The sequence below is a fragment of the Haemaphysalis longicornis genome, unplaced genomic scaffold (assembly GCF_048455015.1).
Source record: "Haemaphysalis longicornis isolate Haplotype H1 unplaced genomic scaffold, Haemaphysalis longicornis Haplotype H1 scaffold_10, whole genome shotgun sequence".
In the NCBI taxonomy this organism is placed as follows: domain Eukaryota; kingdom Metazoa; phylum Arthropoda; class Arachnida; order Ixodida; family Ixodidae; genus Haemaphysalis; species Haemaphysalis longicornis.
This window is the reverse complement of record NW_027526204.1, coordinates 126,216,596-126,244,459: the sequence shown is the minus strand read 5'-3', so window position 1 is coordinate 126,244,459 and position 27,864 is coordinate 126,216,596. Positions and strand designations below refer to the sequence as shown.

Below are 27,864 nucleotides of genomic sequence, written 5' to 3'. Positions count from 1 at the left end.
AAATACGCTGCATGTGGTTGGGCCTCGAGGCCCAACCACATGAGCGTATTGGAGGCCCAACCACATGCAGTCCGCTTGCGCCATCGGTCACAGCGCCCAGGTGACGTCAGCAACTTAGCCAATGTGGTATTTCCTGTTCCGACCGCTTTTTATTCTCTACCCGTGAAAGAGCATCTCAGTTGCGGTCAGGGACGCTGGAACAAGCCAAATGGAATATACTCTTCACCCCTGACGGTATGTTGATACATCTTCCGCAACACTGGGCATTACGGAAACCGATTCCCGCTGTCTTGCTTTTCGTTTGTAAGCGTCAAAGCGGTCTCTACGGGTCGTTGAGTTTGCATATTAGAAAAAAAATGTGGAGGTTCTCGTACTCGTACCAATAAAGAATATCGCGATTACATCTATGCATGCGCGGACCATTGGCATTATGAACGGGTCTTGAGAATGAGAAAGATTACAATCTGTCGTGGCGTACATGCGAAAAAATTCTGGTTGTGCCGGGCATTCTGCGAGGAGGAGGAGGAGGAAAAACTTTAAAAAGAGTTAAAGGGAGGGAGAGGCGGTTAAGCCTCTCTAGCGTGGGTGGTATTCCTCAGTCCGGGATCCCATTGGTCGAGGCCGCCGCCCGTGCCCGCTAGACGAGAGCCTGCTGAGACTCCAGGTTCGAGCAGCCGGACAGGGCCGCCTCCCAACTCTCCCTCGTCGGCTTCACTTTGGCTTTTAACCCTGGATTACATTGGCAGGCCCGTACCATATGATACGTATCTGCCCACTGACCGCATAAGTTACACGAACCCGAGAAGGACGGGTTGATGTGTTTGAGCTTTGCGGGGCTGTAGAATGAGCCCGTCTGCAGCCGGCGAGGATGGCGCTCCTCAGCTCTATTCAGGTCTTTGGCGGGCACCGGGAACGCCTGCCTACCGAGGCGCAAGTGTGTTGTGACCTCAGAGAATGTGGTTAGCGGGTAAGGTGCGGGCGTACGGTCAGAGCCTGGGAAGTCAGAGGTACTCCAGGGGAGAGACGCTCGGGCGGCTGTGTGCGCAGCCTCGTTCCACTCCACTCCCTGGTGGCCAAGTACCTATACAAGTTGTTTTATGGTGTCGGATATTTCTGGATTAGTTTTCGTTAGAATTGTTCTAGCTAGGGGTGCTGCCCGACCCCTGATGAAATTTCGGCAAGCCTGTTGTGAGTCACACATTATGTGCGTTGCATCAGAGTGAGTGGCGGCGAGTGCTATAGCCGTCTCTTCAGCAAACTCAATTTTAGTCGTTTTCACCGATAGTCCATCTACCTGCGTTCCATCGTGCAGGACCGCAACCGTACAGATGCCCTCCGGTGCGGGTCCCGCTGCGTCTACATAATACACGCCTTCACGGGTGCCATATTGTTTTGTTATGGCTGTTTCTCGGGCTTGCCTTCTTCCTGAGTTTCGGTCAGGATGCATATTACGGGGCAGAGGTTTAACGATTAGTTTGCGGCGCCAAGCGGGAGGAATGTACGCTCTGTCTTCAGTGGTAGTGGGTAGAGCGATGCGGAGATCCTCAAGGAGCTGCCTGCCAGTATTTGTCACTGACAGTCGCATGATTTGGCTCATCTACTGAGCCTCTATGAGCTCAGTGATCGTATTGTGCACCCCGAGCTGTGTTAAACATTCGGTGGACGTTTTAGAAGGGAGTCCAAGGGCTCTCTTAACAAATGTCCTGATCATAATGTCAAGTTTCTTTAGATCACATGGTCGTAGCTTGAGATAGGGCCCCGCATATGTTATGCGGCTGATGACGAATGCCTGTACTAGGCGGAGTGTCTCGCATTCCTGGACACCCCCGTGTTTGCCTGATACTGGACCGATAATGTCGCTGATTTGTTCACACGTGGATTTAAGTTTATTAGGGGTAACGGCGTTATTGCCTTTTTTATTAATTTACAGGCCCAGCACGCGGATGGTCTCCACTTCGGATATCTGAGTGCCGCCCAAAGTAATGTGAAGTTTAGGTACTTCTACTTTGTCACGGTTTATGTGAAGCAGCTCGGATTTCGCCGGCGCACACTTGAGGCCGGATTCTTCAGCGTACGTGTGCACTAAGCTAGCTACTGCCTGGAGGGTTTCCTTGATTTCTCCGACGCTTCCGCTTGTGGTCCACAAAGTAATATCGTCCGCGTATATAGCGTGGCGGACCCCGTCTACCATTTTGAGCCCTAGTCCGGGAATCCATGCGTTGCCCTCGCCGTCGTGGCCTGTTTCACCAAGACAGTCGGGTCCTCCGGTTGACAGCTGGTCAACTGAGTCTCTCAGGAAGTTTCATCATGACCACGTTGAACAGAAGGGAGGAAAGCAGCGCACCTTGAGGTGTGCCACTAGTTCCAATCTGTACGGGCCTATGATTTTTGTGTGATCGATTTTTATGTATGCCTTCCTTCCCTGAAGAAAATCCTTAATATAACGAAATGTTTTGTGCCCGCAATTCGTGGAGTTTAGGTTACTAAGAATTTTGCTGTGCTTTACGTAGTCGAATGCACCTTTCAAGTATAGTGTTAGGACGGCCCTGTCCCCATGTTCTCCGTGAGGGGGGTCGATTACCTCCCGTTTAAGCTGGAGGACAACATCTTGGGTTGACAGGTGTGCACGAAAACCAAACATGGTTGGGGAGAAGAGACCCTGTTCTTAAATGTAAGCAGAGAGACGCGTGCAGACCATCTTTTCCACGAGTTTTCCAACACACGAAGTTAGAGAAATAGGCCGTAAGTTGTTCGTTTGGGAATGAAGTGCACGATTGTTATTTTCCACTCGTCCGAAATTGGGGCGCCATCCCAGATTGCGTTAATGAAGTCTGTAAGCTCCTGAATATATTTTTTGCTGAGGTTTGCTAGCATAGCGACCATGATGCGGTCTCCGCCCGGAGCCGCATCCCTCCTCAAAAGTGTAAGGAGCATCGAGAGCCTTATTAACCGTCCCTTCGTAAGTAAGAGATACCACGTCTTGATCGATGGCAGTGCAAAAAATATCTGTTTTTAGCGCCTGCGCTAGTTCTTGGTTAGTACCTTGAAAGAAATGAAAGGCGCGTCTGAGGTTTCGTGCACTTTCACCCCGTGTGCGGCCGGCGGCTCGATAAGGTATCGTAATATGCGCCAGGTTTTCCTCAAGCTGAGAGCTTCAGTGAGTAAGTTGCACTTAGCGATCCAATTATTTTGAGCAAGCACCGTGGCGTATTCTTCGGCTTGCTGTGTGAGTCGTGCTATTCTTAGCTTAAGTTTCCTGTTAAGCTTTTGCCGGCTCCAGCGTTTTGTGAGGGACCTACGGGATTCCCAAATATGCATGAGATGTGCGTCGATGATCGGTGTTTCCTGAGTCGTCTGTATAGTGGTGGTATGTTTATCTCTACTTTCTATGAGAGCAGCAGCCCACGCATGGTAGCCCGTTGCCTGATCAAGCGCCGGATGGTCTGATTCCCTAAATTTGGTCCAGGGGATAAGTTTCGTCTGCCGTATCGTGTGCCTAAATGTTTGCGCCTCTACGGTTACCATGAGGATGCTCGACGCCGCCGAAAAGTCCATGCCCCAGGCCTCCAGTGCGTCCCGCAACCCAAGGAGGCCCTGGTGGAACGAGGACTGTAGGCGGGCGCGAGAGGCCCAGAACAAGGCGTGGGGCGTCCTTCGCCGGTACCCCATGCCAGATAATCTCATTTCCTTTAAACGGGCAAAGGCTCTTGGGAAGCGTGTGCGTCGTGAGGCGAAAAGGGAGAGTTGGCGCACCTTCCTCACTTCCATCAACTCATACACCGACACTCACAAAGTCTGGACACGAATACGTAACCTTAAAGGAGGACAGACACACAGCCTGCCCCTGGTCAGTACAACAGGGGACACACTAGAAGACCAGGCTAACACACTTGCACAACACTTTCAACACGTTTCCAGCTCTGCACACTACACAAACACTTTCCTAAAACATAAAAATACTTGTGAAAAGAAGTCCCTACATGACACTAACAGGTCAAAATCTGGTTACAATTCTGAATTTACACTCTATGAGTTGAGTGTTGCCCTGAGCACATGTAAACCTTCAGCTCCAGGGGCAGATAAGATTACGTACACCATGATACAACACCTACACCCAGACACTTTTGAAACACTCCTACACCTATACAATAAAATATGGCTTTCGGGGCAGATTCCACACTCTTGGAGGGAGGCCATAGTAGTGGCGTTCCTGAAGGAAGGGAAGGACCCTTCCTCTCCCGCCAGTTATCATCCCATCGCCCTGACAAGCTGCCTGTGCAAGCTGCGCGAGAAGATGATAAATCGCAGGCTCGTGTACTTCCTTGAGTACAACGATCTTCTCGAGAGCTGCCAGCAGGCTTTAGGGTGGGGCGATCCACCAACGATCATCTTGTTGCGTTGGAATCCTTCATAAAAGATGCATTTGCTCATAAGCAGTTCTGCCTTACGGTATTCTTTGATCTTGAAAAGGCTTACGACACAGCCTGGCGATACGGCATCCTTAGTGACCTGAAGTCCTTTGGTGTGTCAGGTAACATGTTTAATACCATTTCTAGCTACATGTCCACGAGGACATTTCGTGTTAAGGTTGGGTCATCCCTGTCCGGGATACATGTGCAGGAAAATGGTGTGCCGCAAGGTGGAGTTTTAAGCTGCACATTGTTTATAGTTAAGATGAACTCCCTCCGAAAGGCATTGCCACCAACCATTTCCTGTTCCATCTATGTAGACGATGTTCAAATTTCTTTTAAATCCTGTAACCTGTCAATTTGCGAACGTCAAGTACAGCTCGGTGTTAAGAAGCTTGCTGGATGGGCGGACCTTAACGGTTTTAAACTGAACCCGGGCAAAAGTACTTGTGTTCTGTTCTCCCGCAAGCGCGGGCTTAGTGCGGACCCTGAGATTGCTCTTGGCCGTGCATCTATTCCTGTTAAAAGGGAGCACAAGTTTTTAGGTGTCATATTTGATAACAAGCTCACGTTCATACCCCACGTCAAAGCACTGAAACATAAATGCCTAAAAACACTAAACATTCTCAAGGTGCTCTCCCACCAATCCTATGGTGCAGACAAGGAGCTACTTCTCCGGGTCTTTACCGCCTTAGTCGGGTCCCGGTTAGACTACGGCAGCGTCGTGTATGGGTCGGCATCAAAAACCGCACTAAAAATGCTTGACCCAGTACTCCACTTGGGCCTCCGCCTTGCGTCGGGTGCGTTCCGCACTAGCCCGGCAAAGAGTCTATACGTTGAATGTAACAAATGGTGCCTTGAGGACCAACGAACGTACATGGACTTGCTCTACGCTTTCAAAATTTCATCGATGAATAACCATCCTTTTAAACCTGTTTTTAATGATGCATCCACATCACTAGTGTTTGTAAATCGACCGTCCGTTCCTGTGCCATTCTCACTTAGAGTGAGACAGGAAGCTTCGGATTTCAACATCTCCTTTTCAGACATTTTCACATCTTCCTTTACTGATGTTTTACCACCCTGGCAGCTTCAACCTGTGTGTTGTGACTTGTCTTTCATAAATATTGATAAAACCAGGGTACCACAAACAGCAATTTTGCAGCACTTCTTCTCCCTGCAGTACAAGTATCAATGTGCAGAGTTTTATAGTGACGCATCAAAAACTGGAACCATAGTGTCTTGCGCTGCTCATGGACCAAACTTTGATGCATGCAGAACCATGAGCACATACACCACAATTTATTCAGCTGAAGCATATGGCATCTTACTCATTGCACAACACATTCTTGAACACAAAATCTCAAAGTCCATCATATATACAGATTCCTTGAGCGTTGTGCGCGCATTGGCATCATACAAGCCATGCAAAAACAGAATTGTCCATATGGTTTTCAACACTATCATGTCTATATATGCCCAAAAACTTGTTCTGGTGTTGTGCTGGGTTCCAGGCCATGCTGGAATTGCTGGCAATGAGGTTGCGGATCAGAAGGCCGCATTTGCTGTACTCAGGAACACAGTAGATATAACCATACTACCACAGAGTGACCTTAAGCCACAAATTTGACAATACCTTCGTAGGAAATGGCAAACACACTGGGACGAACAGACAGACAACAAACTACATGTAATAAAGCCACACTTGGGACGGTACACATCTGACTCACACAACAGACACACGGAAGTCGCCTTGGGTAGGCTGCGGATAGGGCACACCCATGCGACGCACTCGTATCTGCTGACGGGGTCTTCTAGACCCCAGTGCAGCAGGTGCGGAGAGGCCCTATCCGTAGTGCACATACTAATCACATGCAATGCACTTCACACAACGCGACACAAACACTTCAGAGAACTCTACAGACAACATATTCCGCTACATCCATCGTTTTTTCTATGTGACGAAGCCATTGTTTCCGTGAAACGTGTGTTTGAGTATTTGTCAGAAGTCAAGTTTTTAAACCTCATTTCTTATCACGCATCATGAAATCTGGCCCTATACACCAGCCATGCTCATTGTCATTTTGTGATTTTACTTTTGTTTTTGATGATTTTACTTAGTGTTTAAGGTATCACCTCTCATATATGACTATTGTTTTGGCGCTCTTTGCCCCAGTTGGCCTTGCGCCATAAACATCAAACCATCATAATCACCATGAGGATGCGGTGATCGCTACCTAAGGTTTCTTCAGTGTTGATACATGCATAGCGTTTTGCATTGCGAACTAGGGAGAGATCAGGACATGTGTCCCTAGCCACACTATTGCCTATGCGGGTCGGATAAAAAGGGTCTGTAAGGAGGGTAAAGCCTATGTCTGCTTTGTTTACCGCTAATTTTCGCCCCTTGAAGTCTTCTTTATGATACCCCCATTGATAGCTGTAAGCGTTGAAATCTCCTACAACTACAAGTGGTGACCTTCCTGCAATTCGGATGGCTTTGTGGAAGATTTCTGCAAAAGTATCTTCCCGGTTTCTTGGGCGGCTATAGATGTTTAGCACGTAGACGCCGCCTTGGAGCCGTGTGGTGGGTAATATTTTGACGAACGTGTGTTCAACATCCCGGTCTAAGGCGAGGTCACTAGTGGCTGCCGTGCATTGTTTGTGCACAAGGATACAGGTGGATGGATCTAACTGGTGTGTGCTGTACGACCTGAATTTTACTGATATTCTGACGTCTTGCATCGCAATATCGTCTGGCATGTTCTAAAGTGTTTCCAAAAATTAATATAGGGCACTCTGCTTTTTGTTAAAACCCCTACAATTCCATTGTAAAATTTGCTTTCATCCCGCGTTTTTTGACAGTTTCGCTGTAAGCCCAATTATTTGCCTTCGGGTTTCGAGGTCCGCTGACGAACTGTGTATGGGACCGGGCGTTCGGCACTCTGCCCGAGTCGCCGATTAATTTTGACCACCCAAGCATTGAGCCGCGCATCTATGGGTTCCGTTGCAGGTTTCATCATATTTTGGAGGATGGCAGGAAGGATGTTCTGAATGGTGATCGGAATGTGTGATTCAAGGTCGGTTTTAATAGCCTCTACTTTTTGAAGCAGGACTTGTTCAAACTGTGTGTTTTATTCTCGAATAGAGTCCCTGACATCCTGTTTCGCCAGAGGTGTGTTCACTACCTGCTGCCTGCCTTCTGGATCTTCTGTAGGGATCATAGTCTCCTCACTGCCAGCATCCCCGTCCTATGGAGGTGCTGGTGTGACTAGGCTACGTTCGGCTTTGACGGTGCGAATTTCTTGGCGAAGCTGTTCCAGCTCCCGCTTTAGCTGAATATTTTCGGTTTTAAGCGCCTGTATTGCCAACGAAGGAGGGGGGAACTAGCGACCCGTGCCCAGCTGTTCACCTTGGTGTGATCCACTGCTGGCGGGTTCGTTGCTGGTTTGGCGTGCCTTCGGCCCTGGTTCCCTGGATCTTCTCCATCCCCTTTTTGTTGATGCTGTAGCTGTCATTCCGCACCTGAGGGCCGGTCGTTACCAGCGCCTCTCGGGTTGGTGCTTTTGTTGGAGCCGCGGTTGCGCACTGTCCCTGGTCTGCGATGTCTAAATTTGGTGGCACAGTCCGCTGATCCAGTGAGGTGACTGCCCCCACAGATGAGGGAGGTGGGCGTGCAGTTGTGTTCAAGTCCCGGCTGCGCTGTCCCGCACGCCTGGCACCATTGGGCGTTGGGCGTAGGGCACACGTCCGCGCGATGTCCGACCGCCCCGCACCGCGGGCAGGCCGGGGTGGGTTTTCGGTAAAGGCGAGCCGGGATGGCTTCGTTCCAGTAGAAAATGTGACGCGGCACTTTGCGTCCCTCAAAAGTCAGGACCGCCACGTTTGTTTGTCCGAGCTTGCGTATGTTGAGGATTTGGGCTTCGGACGAATATATGGCCCTTGAGATGTCTTGCTCCGTCACTGCCCGGTCTACGTTGATAACGCCCCGGCACGTATCTTCGGCTGGTTTGAGATGTGCCTGTACTGCACGCCATACGCTGTCTATGATGAGCTCTCTCACGGCAAGCACTTGTCTTATGCGCTCTGAATTATGCACTCCCACGATGATGGTCTTGGTCCCAGGCAGGCCAGATGGTCAATTCATGCAAGGCTAGAGGGATACCTGTAGCCGTGCTGATGGCAGCTCCGAGTTTGTTCGTGCCTTTGTACGCGGCAAGGTTTATCTTGTCTCTTGGCTTAATTACGACAACGGAGTCTTCTCTTCCCAGCTTCGGAATGAACGCTGGCTTCCAGCTGGCGCTGCGCGGTGTCTGTCGGCGCCGAAGTGCGTTCCCAGCACTCTACGTCCCAGTGGTCACACCGTCTTGGCGCAGTTGCTCCTGTTGTAGACGTTCCTGCTGGCGTACCGTTTTCCTTCTTGATCACGTATTCGGTGAATTCGTCAAATACTGGGTGATTTGCGGGCGAAGTCTGAATTTCGACGACTTGCATGGTGTCTGGATCATATCCCGTCGCAGTCGTCATGACGCCGATTACCCGGCGCTACCATCCCGCCTACGTAACTGGGTGGTTAGGCTTAGCGCGGCGTGTCGATGTTTGTGACTGAACTTCGGCCGTTGTGCAACAAATGGTGGGCCAACCTGGATATTGTTGGGGTCCACAGAATCCTGGAGGCTTCCCGAAAATGGTCCAGCTGATTTTCGGGCGGTAGGAAGTGAATTCAGGGCGGAGAACGAATTCATTCTGCGACATACGTTTCCCTCCCCTGCGATCACTGCTCGTGGCTCAGGCGTGCTGTGGCCTCAAGTGGAATGCCGGACTTCGTAAAGTAATCACATCAAACGAAAAACTCGTCTGATTCAAGCACTGGGGCAACCCGTGATCATAATTAGTCATTGCGAAATGGCTTGCTTTTGTGTACTTCGACATCTCATCTAGTGCACTGACCGATCTGCTGTTTGTGGACTGAAGCGCTAAAAGTTTGCGCTGTGACAACAGGCGAAAAGACAGCCTCACGGCTTCTCGTTTGTTTGTCCTACAGGAAAGAAACGCGACATGGCGGAACTTCGTTTATTTATAATATGGTATTGGTTTTTTAAATTAACTGGGCCACTTACCCCTTTTTTACCAGCATTTTTTTACGTTTTTACTTTTTTGCCACAATAATTACCACTATTAACGAAAGAAAAAATAGGCTGACAGGACAGAATATTTCAAATTGTTTGTTTTGCTACAAAATGACTGTCCCTTCACACAGTTGCATGACTGCATTTCTCCTTAAAGACCTATATTCATTATGACAGCTGCTGCATGATGTAATGCGTCTACAAGTGACGTTCTTACAAAAACTATTCCCTTAATTTTTATCTCCCTCATAGAATTGAATAACTGGTTTTCTCACAGAAAAGCAGCTTTTCAAGTAACCGCTATTTAGTGACTTTTCATTCTACTTTGATTTCTTTTCAGTCACTCCACAACGTTTGAACTTCATTGCTTTGTAACCAAACAATCTCAAATATGCAAGAAATAAGCGTTGTCATCGGGCCACCCCGTCTCTACCACTTTGCCGTCTTGGCGCTGATATTTGTGCGCGCGTATCCGTCGTCATGGACACAGTTTACGGCACTGTTCATCGCAACGGACGTGGAACACTGGTGTGCCAAACCGCACCTCTCGTCTCTCACAAACTGGACGGAAGAGCAGTGGAAGGAACACGCCATCCCGACAGTGAACAGCTCTTCGCTTTCGTCTGTATCCGTGTACCATTCCTGCAGGATGTTTCCTCTTGTGGGTTCTTCTGACAACGGTTCAGATGTGAGCTTCGACCGCTCCAGGACAGTGTCGTGCGAAGAATGGAGTTACAACGAGTCCTCGCCTGGATCATCAGCTGTGCCTGAGGTCAGACGCAGACTTGTTAACAATACAAAGTATATGTTCATTTTGCTTCACTTAACACTTGTATTCATGGAGAGATAGTCAGCGGCTGTCTAAGGTGAGTTACGTGCTCAGTTCTTGTAGTAGTAGTAGTAGTAGTAGTAGTAGTAGTAGCAGCAGCAGCAGCAGTAGTAGTAGTAGTCGTAGTAGTAGTAGTAGTAGTAGTAGTAATAGTAGTAGTAGTAGTAGTATTAGTAGCAGTAGCAGTAGTGGTAATGATAATAGTGTGAGCACCAGGTATGTGCATTGAGAATAATCCCCGTGAACCTGGCATTATCATCATATATTGTGGTCACCAATGGGTACGCTCCTCAATCACTCATAGCCAGCCTCCCACCGTCATTATTGTCTGTGGATGATCATCATCATCGTGCGCTGGGCCTCCTCGGAACGTTCGGAGTCAGCAAGCTAATAAACGCGGTCACCAGGAACAACCCGTCTCTCTCAATAGTAAGAGTAATAGTAATAGTAGTAATAGTAGGAGTAGCAGTAGCAGTAGCTGTAGGAGGAGGAGGAGGAGCACCAGCAGGAGCAGCAGTAGCAGTAGTAGTAATAGTAGTAGCATTAATGGTAGTGGTAGTGGTGGTAGCGCTAGCACTAGTAGTAGTAGTGGCAGTGGAGGTAGTGGTAGTAGTAGTAATAATATTAGTATTAGTGGTAGTGGCGGTAGTAGTAGGAGGAGGGGGGAGCAGGAGGAGGAGGAGGAGGAGGTTGGAGCAGCAGCAGCAGCAGTAATAGTAGTAGTAGTAGTAAAGCAGAAGTCGTTGTAGTAGTAGTAGTAGTAGTAGTAGTAGTAGTAGTAGTAGTAGTAGTAGTCGAGCAGAAGTCGTAGTAGTAGCAGTAGACGCAGCAGCAACACCAGAAGTTGTAACAGTAGTAGCAGCAGTAGCAGTAATAGTAGTAGTAGTAGTAGTAGTAGTAGTAGTAGTAGTAGTAGTAGTCGAGCAGAAGTCGTAGTAGTAGCAGTAGACGCAGCAGCAACACCAGAAGTTGTAACAGTAGTAGCAGCAGTAGCAGTAATAGTAGTAGTTTTAGTAGTATTAGTATTAGTATTAGCAGTAGTAGTAGTAGTAGTAGTAGTGGCAGTAGTGGTGTTAGTAGTAGTAGTACTAGTCGTGTGTTGGTGTTGACAGTGCAAGGACATCTGAGACAGAAGATCGCCAAAAATTTCTTAGGTGGTCCTTCAAGCGACTAATAATTGATTCCTAAAAAAAGCGAGTAAGCTCTTGGTGTGACTGGTCACAACAGAAATATTGTTTGAGCAATGTGGTCACGCAGAAGTCGGCGCAGTGATGTTGGCTGCAAAATACATTAAGTACGAAATGCGCTGACGAAAACTGTGTTTCATGCTTTACCTTTCTGCGAATTAACTCCGCCATGTTTTCGAAATACCCATCCTTCATTGGTAATTGCCATGCTCGACGTCTCCTTTAAGCATGCGGCGTTTCCAATTCGATGCTCCGGACTCTAATGGAATTTAAAGCTTCCTTTTAACTCTTCCTGTTTCAGTGGAATCTTGTGTGTCAACATGAGTGGCAGCGCTCGATGATGACAAGCGTTGTCTTCTTCGGTTCCTTGTTGGGGTCGCTCCTCATGGGTCACTTGTCTGACAGGTATGGTTGGTACGGACGTCTTTACAAGTGAAACATGGAATGCCGTGAAAACGCGAACATAGATATCAAAGCTTCAGTGGTTTGCTGCTATTCCAGTGCTAACGAATGAACACCAAATATGTGGTTTTAACACGTACATGCAAGGTTTGACACAAACGCATTTTATTATTTTTTCCAGGTACTGTTGGCCGATTGGGCCGTAACAACGATGGGGTAGATATCTGATCACAACCGTTCTTTTGAGCATAAAGAAGTAATGCATAAACGATACAAAGAACAATAAATCACCACACTACGTTCTACAACTTACATGCTACATCACATATATCACGAAATATACTTCACAATACTACATCCTACAACGTACGTGAGAAAAGTTATAGCAGATACCTCCAACATTACTATGGATAAAAAAAAACAGTCAGGCGTTCACGAGGGTTCACTTGAACATATTTGGTAACATTGTTTTCAAAATGTTCTGCAGTTATTGAATCAAGCATAGCATTCGGTAATTTCATTCGTCTGCTATTATTCTAGGGAAAAAATAGTAGGTGTACGTGTTCACATGACATTGAGGAACCAGATAGTTTCTGGGGTGGTCACTTCGTAGGCTCTGGGCTTGACGGGAAATTAGGCACTGCTCGGCACCAAGGTTAAATGCATTTTGGGAGAGCAAAAACAAGAATTTAAGTCTGATTGATTGATTGTAGGGTTTAATGCGCCGACGCAACGGAGGCAATGAGGTGCGCCGTAGTGGAGGGGTCCCGATTAATTTTGACCACCCGGGGATCTTTAACCTGCACCAAAACCTAGAATTTACCTCTCGCTATGTGAAGGCGTTCTAGGAGGGGTTGTACGTTTAGTCACAGTCTTGCGGCTACAACCAGGATGTTCTTATTCGGGGATTAGTCACAAAAGAAAAAAAAAACATCATGCGAGGTAACCACTTGTATTTCATAATAAGACGTCCTGTATTTAGGCGGAAAGGTTGCGTCTCTTAGTTTGTCTTTTTGGTACTTCGCCTTTGTTTCGTACGACTGTGCGATTAGACCGTTTAACCTTTGATAAAAGCCTGTTTTAGCAAATTATTGATACTAGAAGAAGCGATCGACACGCCAAAACGTTAAATTAAACGACTATATGCCCGTCTTCCGGGCGAAATTGCTTTGCAGCTGCGGGTGCGCTGAAGGCACCTACCCTGGTGATACAAAACATTCAAATTCGTAATTCAAAACGAGACTTACGTAAGCATCATACACTGCACACACACAAGGTGCCCAGACTCACGGATGTTTGGGTGGGTGTAAAAACTATTTTTTGCACCTTGCACTGAATTACTAAGTTGGCCGAGTGGATAAGAACTAGAAAATGCCCTTACAAGGCAGGAAAGGCAGTTTGTTCTGGAAGTTTCATACTGGAAACATTAGGAAAAACCGAGAGAAGGTAGATTAGGAAAATAAGATCGAATTCTCGTGAAATGAAGGTTCTATCATAGCAGGCGCTGCGGCAGGATCCTCTCTGATGTACCATTGTTATGCTATGCACACTGTAACGTGATAAATCACTGTACATGCAAAAAAAAATTCTTTTGATAACTATGTTGGCGTTCAGGGCCACACATAATATTTAGGAACGTCGATAGATAGGAATAATTTTACTCAGTTCTCTTAAATAAAGGTAAGCAACTCAACTACCCAATTTGAACACTCACGTGCAACAACAACATAAACATTTCGGCGAGATGGTTTTTGTTCCTAGTGGTATGAAACATCACGGGGAAACGAAGGATTGAAAAATGTGCGCAGAACGGGGGCTCCTTCTTAACTGAAGGAGCAGGGTACATCGAGTACACTCGAGGAGAGAAGGAGCAAAAAAAAAAAATCGTATTCGGGTTAAGTACCATAAAGAAAAACAAAAGTACTCGGACCCCAATCTGAAGTTTAAGGAGGGTCATGATTGTTGTCGTTTAAGTCCGTGCTCGTGTTAGCCGCTAGAGAATCACGGATAATCCCATTAAAACACGTAAAAGAACGACACAGATAAGAACACACTCCGATCTGCCTTTATGAAATCATGTGTGCATCAGTTTGGGGACTATTTTAAATTCCGGGTACCTAGTCGCGAAGCAGCCGGTTACTTCTCTATTGCGCAATTTTGCGAAAGGCTTCTGAAGAAATCCAAAAATAATAAAGCTGACACTAAAACGAAAGGATAAGAATGAGCGTCTAGCCATTCCTTGCGTGCATTGCGTTTGCCTCGCCCTTAGGAAGGCAGAGAATACATACGGTGTGAACGTTGCCTCTACAGCACCCCTCAAGCTCGGTCGTGTGTGTCCGACCATGCAGAGAAAGATTGATACCTTCCTAGATAAATCAAAACGAGGTTGCAGTACTAACCGCTCTGCCAACTACAGTAGAATCGCAATAATTCAAACTCGGATAATTCAATCTTTCGCTTAATTCAAACAAATTTTAAAAGTTTTGTTGGCCCGCTATGTTTTCAATGTATTCTAATCCCGCGGAATTCAATCTGCTTCGTAGCATAAATTCGGTAAATTCGTACTTTTTGCTCTACCATGCCGGGAAATATCGGCTACATTTGCCAATTCTATAGCTGCACATTTGCACCCTTGTATCACAATCAGTAACAAGCAAAGCCGGTTACCTACGCGTTTCAGAGGAATGAACTGGCTGTCCTTGCTGGCATCGAAAACTGTTTCGAATGCTCATGCAAAGACAAGGCAGTCATCCATTCGTAACCTTTTTCAAAGTGTGCATATCACTGCAGTACTTTGTGGGAGTTTGCTATTAATAAATATGTGAGTGCTTCATTACAAAACAAGTTGGTGTGTTGCCCCGAGTCGTATTTATGAAAAGTTCTGATAATTCATACTTCTCATTATTCATACAAAACACTGGGGTCTCTTCGAATTGGAATTATTGCGAGTCAACTGTATATTCTTCACCGCACAGGCGTTTTCCACTGTGTTCCCTTCTGTCTCCTCCCTCGCGGGAAAATGTGGATTGGCCGATCGCGTCGTTGTGCCTACACCTGGGGCCCAATTCTCTAAAACGACGGGGCGTCGCTTTGAAACGACGGGGTAGCGCCATGCAAATGCATGTGTTCTGGGGTAGGGGCCGTCGCTTTAACAAAGCTGTGCAAGCAGCGGAAGCTGCAGAAAAGCACAGTGGCAAGGGTGCGAAGCGACAAGTGAAACGATGGGGGGCAGTGGGTGTCGCTTCGCGCCCTTGCCACTGTGCTTTTCTGCAGCTCCCGCTGCTTGCACAGCTTTGTTAAAGCGACGGCCCCTACCCCAGAACACATGCATTTGCATGGCCCTACCCCGTCGTTTCAAAGCGACGCCCCGTCGTTTTCGAGAATTGATCCCCAGGTTACCAGGACTTCGAAGCGGTCGTTGTGCTCTGAAATTCGCCCCTACTTCATAATGTGAACGTGGTTGGATAGCAAAGCTGAACGGTTGATCGCCCAAAACAAAGAACGACATTGACCGAGGTGCGGTACAAAGGAGTGCCCGAAACCCCACAAGCTTCTGTAAAGCTTGGTGTTGGGCTAGTTGGTATCTAGACATAATGGAACAAACAGCGCTGAGCTTAACACGACGACGACAGCATAAATGAAAAAAAAAACGACAAACGAAACGGAAGATGCGCATCTTCCGTTCCGTGTGTCATTTTTTTCCAGTTATGCTGTCATCGTCGTGTTAAGCTCAGTGCTATTTGTTCCATTATGCCCACAAGCTTGGTAACTGTCAATGCAGCATACTCCCAATTTATTAGCTCAATAAAACTTAGGGGAAGAGTTTCAGCCTAGTATACAGACACGGGGCTGCCCTTTCGTTGCATTAGCAGCATACGGCAATTTGACAATATTTATAACTTCAGTGCCACCTTCCAAGTTATGAAAACCCATTATGGGTGAGCACTGCCGGAGACATCGTTAATTTCAGTATCATAGTTTATTTGCGTAGTTGCGGTGCTAGTAATCGTGGTTATATGCGTCGAAGAGGTCGTCGTCTTCTTCGCGGCGAGTGGTGGATGCAGTCATCCTTAGCATTGCAGGCTTCTTCCAACTCAGCTGGTGGAGCTTGCACCAACTATCGCAAGGCTTGAACCATAGCGAAGCTGCAGGATAAAATATCATTCGATATAGTCCAGAGTCGATAAAGTATGGCGTGACGACAGTCTTCTTAGCCGCTAATTGTTCTATAATGTTTTTCGTTTGGGTGGAACTCTCGTTTAAGTGAAACGAGAGTTATGGCCGTTTTCTGCCGAGCACTCGCGTAAAACTGGCTTTGCCGCGAAGAGCTTCTGTCCCTGATACACACATAAACCGCGCAGGACAGCCGCCGGGGAACGAACGCAGCGAATGCATACACGCAAGCGGTACACAGCTTTGCTGTAAAAGTAACGTACCTTCTTCCTTATCTGCACACTATCGCGCATGTGGCTACCTGCCTGGTTATGTTGTCTGCGATGTTGTATTTACACAGGGTTTAGGAGACACGCAAAGCTTTGGAGTCTTATCATATCTACTACACTGTGGGCGCCTTCTCATGTCAGTTTTCTCCAACGTGGTTTGAAGCGGCAAAAGCTTTTCTTGGTGCTTCCTCGCAATGTGCACAATTAGTTCGCCTTCTTAAAATCTGCAACTTTTTAATGCTGATTTTTTTATTTCTACTCTACCCTAGTGTCTGTGTCGGATATATAATCCTTCAAATAAAATTTCACTTGTGAGCATATGCTCATCCTGCGCACTTTGTTATCGGTTGTAAGTCGCTGTTCCGTACTACAATCAAAAGAAGCTGTGAACGCAGTAAACCCCGCGAATATTGTTTTCGTATGCCTTCTCATGTTTCAACGTTTCTCGCAGGATCGGTCGTCGCACGGCGTTTTTCGGCTCCGTGTTCTGCGTCGCGCTTTTCGGTGCTCTCAGCGCCTTGTCCTCCTCAGTTCATTGGTACAACGCCCTGCGGTTCTTCACGTGCATAGGCATTGCAGGAACACAGACAAGTTCGGTGGCATTGAGTAAGTCTCCATTGCTTCCTAACTGACCGAAATTCGAAACAGCGCAAAAAGACGGGACAAGAAATGACGGCACACGGCGCTGAACAGCAACTGTTTGGTTTATTCAGCGGCGGGCGAAATATACCCGAGGAAGGAAGGCGAGAAGGAATCATGATAAAAAGGAAGTGCATCCAACAGTACAGACGAAACACAAGATCTATACACGTGCATTGACCAAAAAGTTAGCAATGCTTAAACAGCGCAGCGACATAAGACGTGGCAGGAGGCGCGAGGGGCCGCGGCGGCCGCTTTTCTGATGGAGGCGAAAAGCAAAACGCCCGTGTGTAAGAGATTTCGGCGCATGTTAAAGATCCTCAGGTATTCAAAATTAACCCGGAGCCCTCCACTACAGCGCGCCTCATCGCCTACGTTGCGTGGGCGCGTTAAACCCTACAATCAATCAATCAATCAATCAATCAATCAATCAATCAATCAATCAATCAATCAATCAATCAATCAATCAATCAATCAATCAATCAATCAATCAATCAATCAATCAATCAAGCGATCAATCAATCAATCTATCAATCAATCAGAGGTGTGAGGCAAGGAAAGGCTATCCTTGGGCGGTGTTCGCGAAACTGTCCCTTTTGAAAACGTCCCTTCTGCGTCCCTTTCACCGTGACGTACTTCCGGTTAAACAGTAAACGTTCGCATTAGGTTTGCCGCGCTTGCGTTACGTCACTTCTGGTTGTTTGCTTTTAGCCAATCAGGGCTCGCCAAAAAGGACACTTTTGAAGGGGACGCAAAAGGGACAAAACTCGAGAATACCGTCCCTGGACAGTGCAGCTTGGTTTTTTTACGAATCCAGATAGCGCATTTTTTACCTAGTTATTCAACAGACAGGTTACTAACCGAATCGCCGCCTGCCTTGTGAATGAGGTAAGCTTCATATATTTCATGCTCGTTCTGACCCTTATACGTCCGTGCAACACGCGTATCGTGGAATCTGGGCGAGCACGCGCGAGCGTGAAATCTATGAAGCTTGCCTCATTCACGAGGCAGGCGGCGATTGGGTTAATAAGCCGTCTGTTGAATTACTAGGTGAAAAAATGCGCTATCTGGATTCATAAAAAACCAAGCTGCACTGTCCAGGATGGCCTTAACTTGCCTCGCGCATCTGATTGATTGATTGATTGATTGATTGATTGATTGATTGTAGTAATTAACGCGCCTACGCAACGCAGGCGATGAGGCGCGTCGTAGTGGAGGGCTCCGGATTAATTTTGACCACCTGGTGATCTTTAACGTGCGGCGAAATCTCGTACTTACGGGTGTTTTTGCTTTTCGCCTGCATCAGAAAAGCGGCCGCCGCGGCCCCTCGCGCCTCTTGCCACGTCTTAGGTCGCTGCGCTGTATAACCATTGCTAACATTTTGGTCAATGCACGTGTATAGATCTTGTGTTTTGTCTGTACTGCTGGATGCACTTCCTTTCTATCGTAATTCCTTCTCGCCTTCCTTCCTCGGGTATATTTCGCAACCCGCGGAATAAACCGACCAGTCTCAGTCATCTTAGTATCCGAGATGACGCTCTGATAATCGACAATTGTTTGAGGTCTACGTTTTTTCCTTTACTTGGACAAAACAGCGGGTCTTGGAAACGACACTCTGTCGATCTCAAACCACAGAAGCTAAGAGATACTTTAAGCTTTCCTCTCACAGTTTACTCTTACAAACTATACTCTAAGAACACGGTAACAAAAGTACGCTCTTTGACGCAGTTGCCGAGATCCTCGACCCCCGCTACCGGACGATCCTCAACCTGGGATACACAGCAGGATTTGCAATACCGACCCTGCTTTTGCCCGGCGTTGCCTACGTCCTGGGCAACTGGAAACTCTTGCAGCTGGTCTCGGCACTCAGCGTATTAGCCTGCCTGCCATTCATGCTGTGAGCTTGCTTAAAGTTTTTGTGGAAAAAGGTTTTAGGGAATGACGGGGCGATTGATTGGAAAACACGCCGGTAAGATAGAATGTCGTGTCCTGACATCAAAGCGCCTTAGATATTCAATGAATTTCAGAGGCAACTTGTTTCCCCAGTGTGATTCAAGAATCCCCACGCTGGCTCATCACCACAAACCAAGAAGAGAAGGCGGAGCGCGCCATCTATAAGATACTCAAGATGAATCGGCGTCTGGTACCCGACTTGACGTCCGTCGTTCACGGTCTTGTGGTGGAGGTTCGAGGGTCCTCGACTCGGGCCGTTGGTTCTCTCGAGATATTCAAGCACCCAATAATTAGGAGAAACACGCTGCTTCTTTTTGTCCTCTGGTAAGTCCATGTGTCCACACATGATGTCCATTTCTATTTCATGAGCGGGGTATTCGAAGTCAAGTTAACTGTAATACCGGACGCGCAAGTAAACTCCAGGAACTTTCAAAAACTGTAAGGCAGGCAGTCAAAAAAGTGTTATAATTAGTCGAAATGAGTAATATGAGGGCCCATAAACTTCTTTTCTTGTGCTAACACTGCAATGTGTTACTTGATGTCACACTGGCAATATTTTATTTAAGCTATATATATATATATATATATATATATATATATATATATATATATATATATATATATATATATATATATATATATATATATATATATGTATATATATATCCTGATTTTAATAAAAATAACTCTCCATTTTAAGAAGCAATTAAAAAAAATCGCCAAAACGTGAAGTTTGCAAGCATCATTTTATACCTACGTAAAGTATATTAGAACGATAAAAAAAACCAGCTTGAGGTTTGATAGTTTGTTTACGCTTGTTTTCGAGCCTAATAATACAATTTGTACATGCATCGTTGCATATACATATTTGTTATGCATATTTGTTTGTGCATTCGTTTGACAATGACCTCAAAAAGCTTTTTGTTATACGGTTAGTATTAATATTGACGCGATCTTCTAATTGATCAATTATTCAACTCCTCATGTTGTTATGATGAAAATGTCAATAGATCTGTAATTGTTTCAAGAAGCCAGAACGCAACCGTTTCTTCATCAATGGGAGCATGGCTGCGGATCACGCTTTCTCTTCGAGCTGTCCGTACAGAGATATCGACTGTACTAAAATTTTAGTTGACCTTTTTTCCCGAAAAAAAGCTATCGATAGCATACCACGCCGACATGCTCCGCCTTACTAAGCCGGCTAACAAGCAAGTAAGACAGCGTGCTATCAAACATGCATGAATACAAGCGTTGCTAGCATAGTGTGCGAAGTCCATATCAATTCTCGGCCAATAAAAATAAAGCGACTGAGGGTTTGAGTGGGATTATTGCTGGACCAGCTTTTTACACCAAACGAACGTGCACAGTTATGAACCAACCATCTGTACCCTAGCCGTTTCTGGTGGTGAATATTTCTTCATCCTTGACTGTGTAATTACGTAAGGCGAGCTTATTGAACTTATTGAACGCAGATCGCTTATTCTTATAAGGGGACTTGTTCTGGCCGAGTGGCTATGTGAACCCCGCCTCAGAACCCGTAAGGCCTGTGCTTGATCCTCAGTCCCGACAAGAAGTGTCGCAATTGGAGAAACGTACTTCTCAAGTTACCTGGTTGGGGGCAAAGCAACGGCTCAAGTGGAACATCGATGGCATCTCCACGTGGCCTTGTGGACATCCGCAGGTTCTGCGACAGCTTCATCATGCTCGCCGTCATTTTGGGCGCGGCTGACATCAAGGGCAGCAGTTACGTCAACTTCGCCGTCTCAACGGCCGCGGAGATACCCGCGGCGTTTGTGGGCCTCGGGGTGGTCTACTATTGCCGCCGGAGACCTTCCAAGGTTGTCGCCCTTCTCCTCGCCACAACAGCAGCAGTCGCTGCTCAATTCTCCTACAGCGGTGAGTATTTAGAGAGGTTGTCTTACGTAGGTATCTCAGAGCTTGTCGCGTTACGGGGACTTTTTTTAGCATGGTGACTTGGACTTGTTCGAACTTCGCCTTCTTAGTAGACCGTCTGGCGAGCTGAGAAGTAGCTGTCCAGAAGAAGAAATAGAAGGTAGCAGGTAGCATGGTGACCTGCAAGGAGAACTAAGTTGACAAAACCACGAGACAACACCGGGGGGGGGGAGATATGATCGATATATCTGGAAAATGTTTAAAAAAGCCCGGTTAGTTGAGTGTCAGGTGCTAATTTTAAAGCGTTTTTAGTTCATGGACCCCCTGACCGCAGCTGCATCTCCGCAGCCTCTACACAAGATCTTGCTGAGTCTCCTGGATCGGGTGATCTCGCTTATGCTCGTATCGTAGGAAGAGGCGATCTTGGGAGGGACATCTGGCATTTGTTGGTACTCCCGCACTCTAAAATAAATTGGGGGAGTATTTGAAGAGTCCAACAGTCATTGTACTCTTGTAAGCGTTGGCGCAATTCCTTCGAACGCGGGAGGGAGTTGGATGCAATGTTCGCTCCCCATGAGGAGGAAGAGCAAAACTGACCGCGTACTCTTCTCGTGTGGGGCGGAGTGCAGCGCCAGTTCCGCTCCTCCACAAGTGAATAGTAAACCTGCACATCGTTTTCCTCTCTCCAGGAGGAGGAGTAAAATTGCAATTTCATTCTTGTTCAGTGAGGGCGTAAGCATGGAGATGAACACCTGCCATTTACGCACACCAATTCATTAGCGATGTTTTTTTTTTCATACGTAAATATTGTATAATGCAGTTGTGTAAAAAGCACCCAATTACTTCCGCCGCGCATTCTAAACGTGCAAGCATATGAATTCGTGTAACGATTGCACGCAGCGTTCAGTGACATGAGTGGACTAAGCTTGACAAAACTAAAAAAACGCGTCTCGATTTTTTAGATGCAACGCATCTCTTTAACTCGCCTTGTCCCGCGTTGTCGCGGCGTAGTCCGCATCTCTCCCCCATTCACCTCGCCGCGGCAGCTGCGCGCTCCGCCGCTCTCACCGCTGCGCCATCTGTGCGTCAGCGCGGTGAGCGCGCAACTTGCGCTCGCTCCCGTCGCCGTACCAGCTGTGCGTTAGCGCGCAGCTTGCGCTCGGTTAAAATTTACACCATCTTCCCGCGAGGGGAACCATGGGGTAGATGCGACGCATCGGGGGTGAACATGCTGCGTAAATAGGATACACAACAACAGCAATCCACACGCTGACATCACTAACATAACGGAAACGCAACGGCAACCCCCGATGCGTCGCATCTACCCCATGGTTCCCCTCGCGGGAAGATGGTGTAAATTTTTGTTTTGTTTTCCCTCTGCCATGGGTTCGTTATCGACAATAAAAAAGTTGACTGACCATGCATCATAAAAGGTGCGCACCGGTTTCAGCGGAGCTGCCGGCAATTTCGACTCAAGTTGCGCGCGGCATCGTACATGCCAAACATGCATGCGTGCGCAAGACGTCGGCGGCGATCGGGGTGATCTCTCGCGTCTACGGAGAAAACCGACACAGGCGGTGTACAGTCGCGTGCGATTTGAAGGTAATCGTGCGAGCGTCGACCCACTACGACGATAACGCCCCCGCGCGGCTTGTTTTACCCCGCCAGGTTCCAAGCGTACGCATTCTTCTCTCCCGCGGTCGCTGTTTATTCAAGCAGCCATCACTCCCGGGGCTAAACCAGTAACGTCTTCGTATTTTTTATCGCGCACGCAGCGACGACGTACAACTTGTCGTATCTTACAGCAGTTATCGAAAAGAAGCGCACAAAGACATGGGGAAATGCTGGGCATTTATAACAATCGGTGGTATCGCCACTCACGATAACCAGGAAGAAAGCGCACACGTGATTACAACCACACAAAATCACCATAAAGTGGAAACGGAGGTTTTCTAGCCGCGGGAGTGGTGGCTGCTTGAAGGAACAGCGACCGAAGGAGAGGAGAATGCATAAACTAGGTCCCAGGCGCGCTGAAAAATGCCGCGAGGGGGCGTTATCACCTTTATCGGTTGAAGCTTGCGCGATTACATAAAAATCGCACACGACTGTACGCACCAAGACTGGGTGACTGATCACACGGGTCCGTGATGTCCCACCAACGCGGAACACGGGGCTACGCTTTGTAAACAATGTGCTACGCAAGGGGTAGAATTTCAAAGAGTCGCTTCATGCAACATGGGAAGTTGGAGCTGCCCTTATCGTCATACTTGCTTGAACACAGTACGACGCGTGCTCGCTAACTGCTTGCATGCCTGTGCACCAGCGTTAGATCACGAACACGCGCGAAAGCCGCAGGTTCGTGTCTGCGTACGTGGAACTAGGTTTTCTTTCGGACGAACATCACAGCCGCGGCGGCGCGGATACCGATATCGACACTACGTGCACTGTGTAGCGATGCGCGCGCAATCGGCAGGAGTTCATTTGCGGTCTTCGTGCGTTATACTTGGGATCTTTCGCTACTATGACGACTTTGGATTTATCTACCGGATGAAGAAAAAACGTTCAACTAGAGGTAAGCCAGTAGTTAACCTCGTCTTCTTGAATCATGCATTTAAAGAAGCAGAGTTGCTAGTGGCTAGAGTTGCTAGGGCACTGCAATACCTAAAAGAGCTAAGCCTACACTGTTAAATTGTTTACATTCTTAAGGACGCAAATAGGTCTTTATAACTAACCCCTTTACACCCCAACAAAAAAACGAAGGAAAACACCCTTTAGGATGTTTTAACACGAAAGTGTTTTATTCCCGGATACAAAAACACTTGAGGGATGTCATATTCATCACGGAAGTGACGCCAGTACAACGAAGCAAGCAGCGTGTAAAGGGTGCACCCCTGCACACAGGGTCTTCTTGCGCGGAAGCAACCTTTAGAACTAAAGAGAACGTTATAGTAAGGGTTGTTCGTTTTCTGGTTTTATATTTTAAAACGAAAGTGTTTTATGCCGGGATACACCAAGATTTTATTGACGTCATATCCATCACGGAAATGGCGCCAGTACACTTTTGCCGAAGCGACCCGCCAGCAGGACAGTCGCTCGCCAAGCACACCCACAAGGCAGCCGCCGACCCGCAAATCATGCTCAGCTGCAGATTTCGCAGCACATTTCACTTTACTGATTCCTATGACAGAGGAATCAACCCCAGTTTTTTTGTGTATAACAACCTTACAACCGAGCGAGAACACAAGAATACACCTTCTTAGAGGGCGTTATATCGTTAATCACACCCTGTCAAAGAGTGCTTTGTTCTTTGATAGGGTGTAAGTTACAGAAAAAAGGGTGCAAATCAATTTACAGTGCACTGTAGTAACGTTTTCTCGTTAAAATGTCCCTCCTGTGCACCTTACGGGGATCGCGATACTCCACTACACAGGTACCATTCGTGTGTCATTATCGTACTAGCGAACATTAACACAGAGACAAAAGTAAAGAGGAAGCGGAACACTCGCTTCTAGCGTGTGTTTCGTCTCTTCTTTACCTCTGTGATTATGTTAATGTTCGCCAGCACGATGAATTGCCCTCTTAGTAAGCAACTCGCCAAACTTAGCGCGTTAGTGTGTCATCAATAACTCCCAAAGGCGCGGAGCGAATGGTGTCTTGGGAAGAGCAGTTAGGCCTGAAATTACTTGTCGTGTGCAGGCATCCCCTACCTGAGCTTATCCATGTCCATGGCGGGTCGTTTCTTTCTCGTCCTGTCTGGCTCGGTGAGGTGGGTGTGGACCACGGAGCTTTTCCCCACGGCCGTTCGCGGGTTCGGCTTTGCTGCGTGTTTCACCGTGGGCCGCATTGGTGGCATATTGGCTCCATTCATTAGCCACTTGGTGAGTAAAAGCGCAGTAATGGCCTCTCGGAGGCCCACATGCTTGGATTTTCACTGGTAGGGCTGAGGTCACTTCTGCCGACGCATCTTGAATTTACCGCACTTGAGAGCAGGGTTGCCAGGTCTGGCGGTTTGTCGTCATACTGGCGACTTTTCGAGAGTCATGTCGACGAAAATGTGTCTATTGCGATTTGGCTACTTTGTAGATCCTTTGAGCATTGGTGATTTTCTATATTTACAGGCCCTTCGGAGGCCGCACTTTCCAAAGAGGTGCCTATTCTGACCTTTCAGTGCATTTCAGCCGTAGAGACAAACTTAAAAAAAAAAAAACATAACAGAACAAAGTTCAGAAGAACTCGTTGTTGGGCGAGTCGGTGAACCTTGATGAATAAACATGGGCTTTGCGTGAAAATGACAACACATACGGGCAGGACGGGACAAGCCCGTGTTTATTCACCAAGAACAGAACAAACATTTAGACATAAGACGTTTATGTGGCAAAGTACACAACAGGAACCAACAAATCAGTCACTGAAACATACCACCGCACAGCGCTACTTGCCGGAAAAAACGGAAATTTTCCTTGGTCATTTTAATATCCTGCGCCTGATATCGTATGAATAACGTTCAACCCGTCAAGCGACGCCATCGGTTGAAAGTGTAATGCTTCGGTAGTTTACAAGAGCTTGAGATGTCATGTAGAGGGGTTGGAAAAGTATGTAAACAGGCAGTAAAAGCGGTAAAACATGTTGTGCAGCAAACACTCATTCCAAGTCATTGAATTCTTTGAATGCTTCACCTAAACCTGCTTATTTTACCTTTTTTTTTTGCAGACAGTAATCAACCGCTGTCGCTTTCTCGCACCACAGAAAACTAATAAATTTGTAATATGGTATTCTACTTCTTGAAATTTCTAAATTTTTTCCGCCAATGTAATAAAAAAAGACTTACTAGCATCGCCTTGCTGAAAATAGCGACTTTTTGGCCCCCTTTTAAACATTCACTTTATAGTGGCAACTTTCTGGCTACTTTCGACAATTTTCCTGCAACGTTTTCCTCTAAGAACCTGGCAACCCTGCTTAAGAATAACCTTCAGATAATTCTTGTGACAGTGGGGCCTTATCAAAAGGTGTACAATATGGAGCCGCGAAGAAAGAGTTTTACACATTTCTTCTCTGCTAATGTGTGCGCCAGGTATATTTCGCATTCCCTGTCAGAATTAAGACAACATCCGAATATTTTTTTTCTACTTATAGGAGAATGGAAAGAAGCTTGTTTCATCTAAGGCTTAACTCGAAACAACGCGTGTTAACTCACGAATACTTTTTCTTCACGCCCTCCAGAACAAGCACGCACCCCTGACAGTTTCCTCTGCCCTGCTTGCACTGGCTGGCATTGCGGGTGCAGCGACGGCCGCGGTGTTGCCGGAGACTCGTGGTGTTGAACTGCCGGACACGTTCCGGGAGGCTGAAGACATCGCATTGAAGCGGAAGGATCGAAGATCTTTGAACACATGCTGACTTGGGTTCATATGGTATCATCCGAAGTGATGTGATCCCTGTTGGTCTCTATATCTGCTTCTGCAGGGCTGTATCTCTCCTGCATTATTTCAAGTGCCGGCTGTTGATGTGCAAAGAAGCGCCTTCTGCTCAATTGCATCTATACGGGAGGAATGGGCTTTGTCAATCTGCGATCTGTAGGCCGACCATTTTTGTCTGTCTGCTGAAGGTCGTCCGTCACGCAGGGGTAGAAGCAGGTCCCCAGACACACCAGCGGCCTCTATCGGTGGGTTTGGAAATCGCCATTCAGAAGCGGTTCCCCAGACCCACAGATAAAGGGCGTGGTAGTATCGCAGAGCGAGTTCCTTCCCTTCCCGCTAGGGGAAGGAGAGGGGAGGGAGCCTTCTGCTGCTTACGTATAGCTGCATATTTTCTTGCGCCAATCATAGAATTTGCGAGGTGACTGCGCTGCCGTTCTCGGGAGAGCCCTCGTTGACGTTCTAGTTGGCACAAGAAAGCCGCAGCTCCGCTCTTTCAGCAGAGTTCACACTGGGTGGAACTTGGTTTTATTTTTTCGTGTACCCTGTCTTTCTAAAAGAGAAGTCTTTTATGGCCCATTGTGCGAAGATCCGGTGACCGACGTGCCTGAGGCAGCACCCAAAGAGGAAACGGTTCGGTGAAATAGATGATTCATCCGGCTTGCATACAAAGAACGGCTGTGTTTTGAATATTCTTACACCCAGCTGCTTCCTATGGAAGACGTATTGCTTTTCCAAACATACGCTGGAACAATGCTAGATTGTTTTGTAACGCAAATAAAAATTTTGTTTTGTAACGCAAATACAAATTTCAGCCGCTCAGTGTTTCGAATACCCGCAAGTTCGCAACGCGCATTTCCGTGTAAGCCCCACATGAATTCGAATAGGCGAATTTGTATCAGGTTTCCATGTTGTAGAATGCATATTTATGCAAAGCGAGGCAATGCAGAAGCCTCGGTTTTCTTTAGTGAAAGGGTCTATAATTAAGCAGACGATTAATCGATGCAAGAGTATCCGGAAGCCATCCGGTGTGGGTTTGTGGCTGAGACTTTATGCTGCTTAGCACAAGTACGCAGGTTCAAGCCTTGTTTCGGCGGCTATTTCTTTCGATGGCGGCGAAAAATAAAAACAACCATGTTTGAAGATTTCAGAACGGGTTAAGTATTCCCAGTTAGCATGAATTCAGGCGTAACCATCAACTACGGCGCGCCTCACCCGTAGCTTCGCATGTAAACACCCGAAATAACGTTGAAATTAGCGCGAAATAAAAAGAAGGCGTAGTGCCCAAAACTACCCCGTAGTTCAGTGCGTGTCTTTGTCGTTAAAGGCAATTTTTTTATAATAAAAGCATGCCAATGTGCTCGAGTGCCTACGGTTACGTATTCTGCGGATGAAGACAGCGTCGTACGTAACCAACTAACGTGATAATATATATGAAAGCAGAGCGCCAAAACAGTCACGCAGAAAAAGGGAGACATAAGAGACCAGTAGTTGTTGCCCTCAAATATTTGTTCTGTGTTATTTCGCCATATATCTTCAGGGATGTTTTTATAATGGACCCAGGTGCGTC

The 27,864-nt window shown here is 47.0% G+C and overlaps 1 protein-coding gene across 1 annotated transcript; it reads left to right on the top strand.

Moving 5' to 3' along the window:
• On the top strand, window positions 1-27,549 carry LOC144159265 (solute carrier family 22 member 2-like). The gene is made up of 9 exons (XM_077690643.1): window positions 1-234; window positions 9,876-10,307; window positions 11,853-11,956; window positions 16,847-17,001; window positions 18,763-18,931; window positions 19,081-19,311; window positions 20,669-20,883; window positions 24,577-24,758; window positions 26,101-27,549. Exons 2-9 carry the CDS (start codon window positions 9,927-9,929, stop codon window positions 26,275-26,277), a joined length of 1,614 nt encoding a protein of 537 aa, XP_077546769.1. The 5' UTR covers window positions 1-234; window positions 9,876-9,926; the 3' UTR covers window positions 26,278-27,549.
• Window positions 27,550-27,864: the final 315 nt, after the last annotated feature.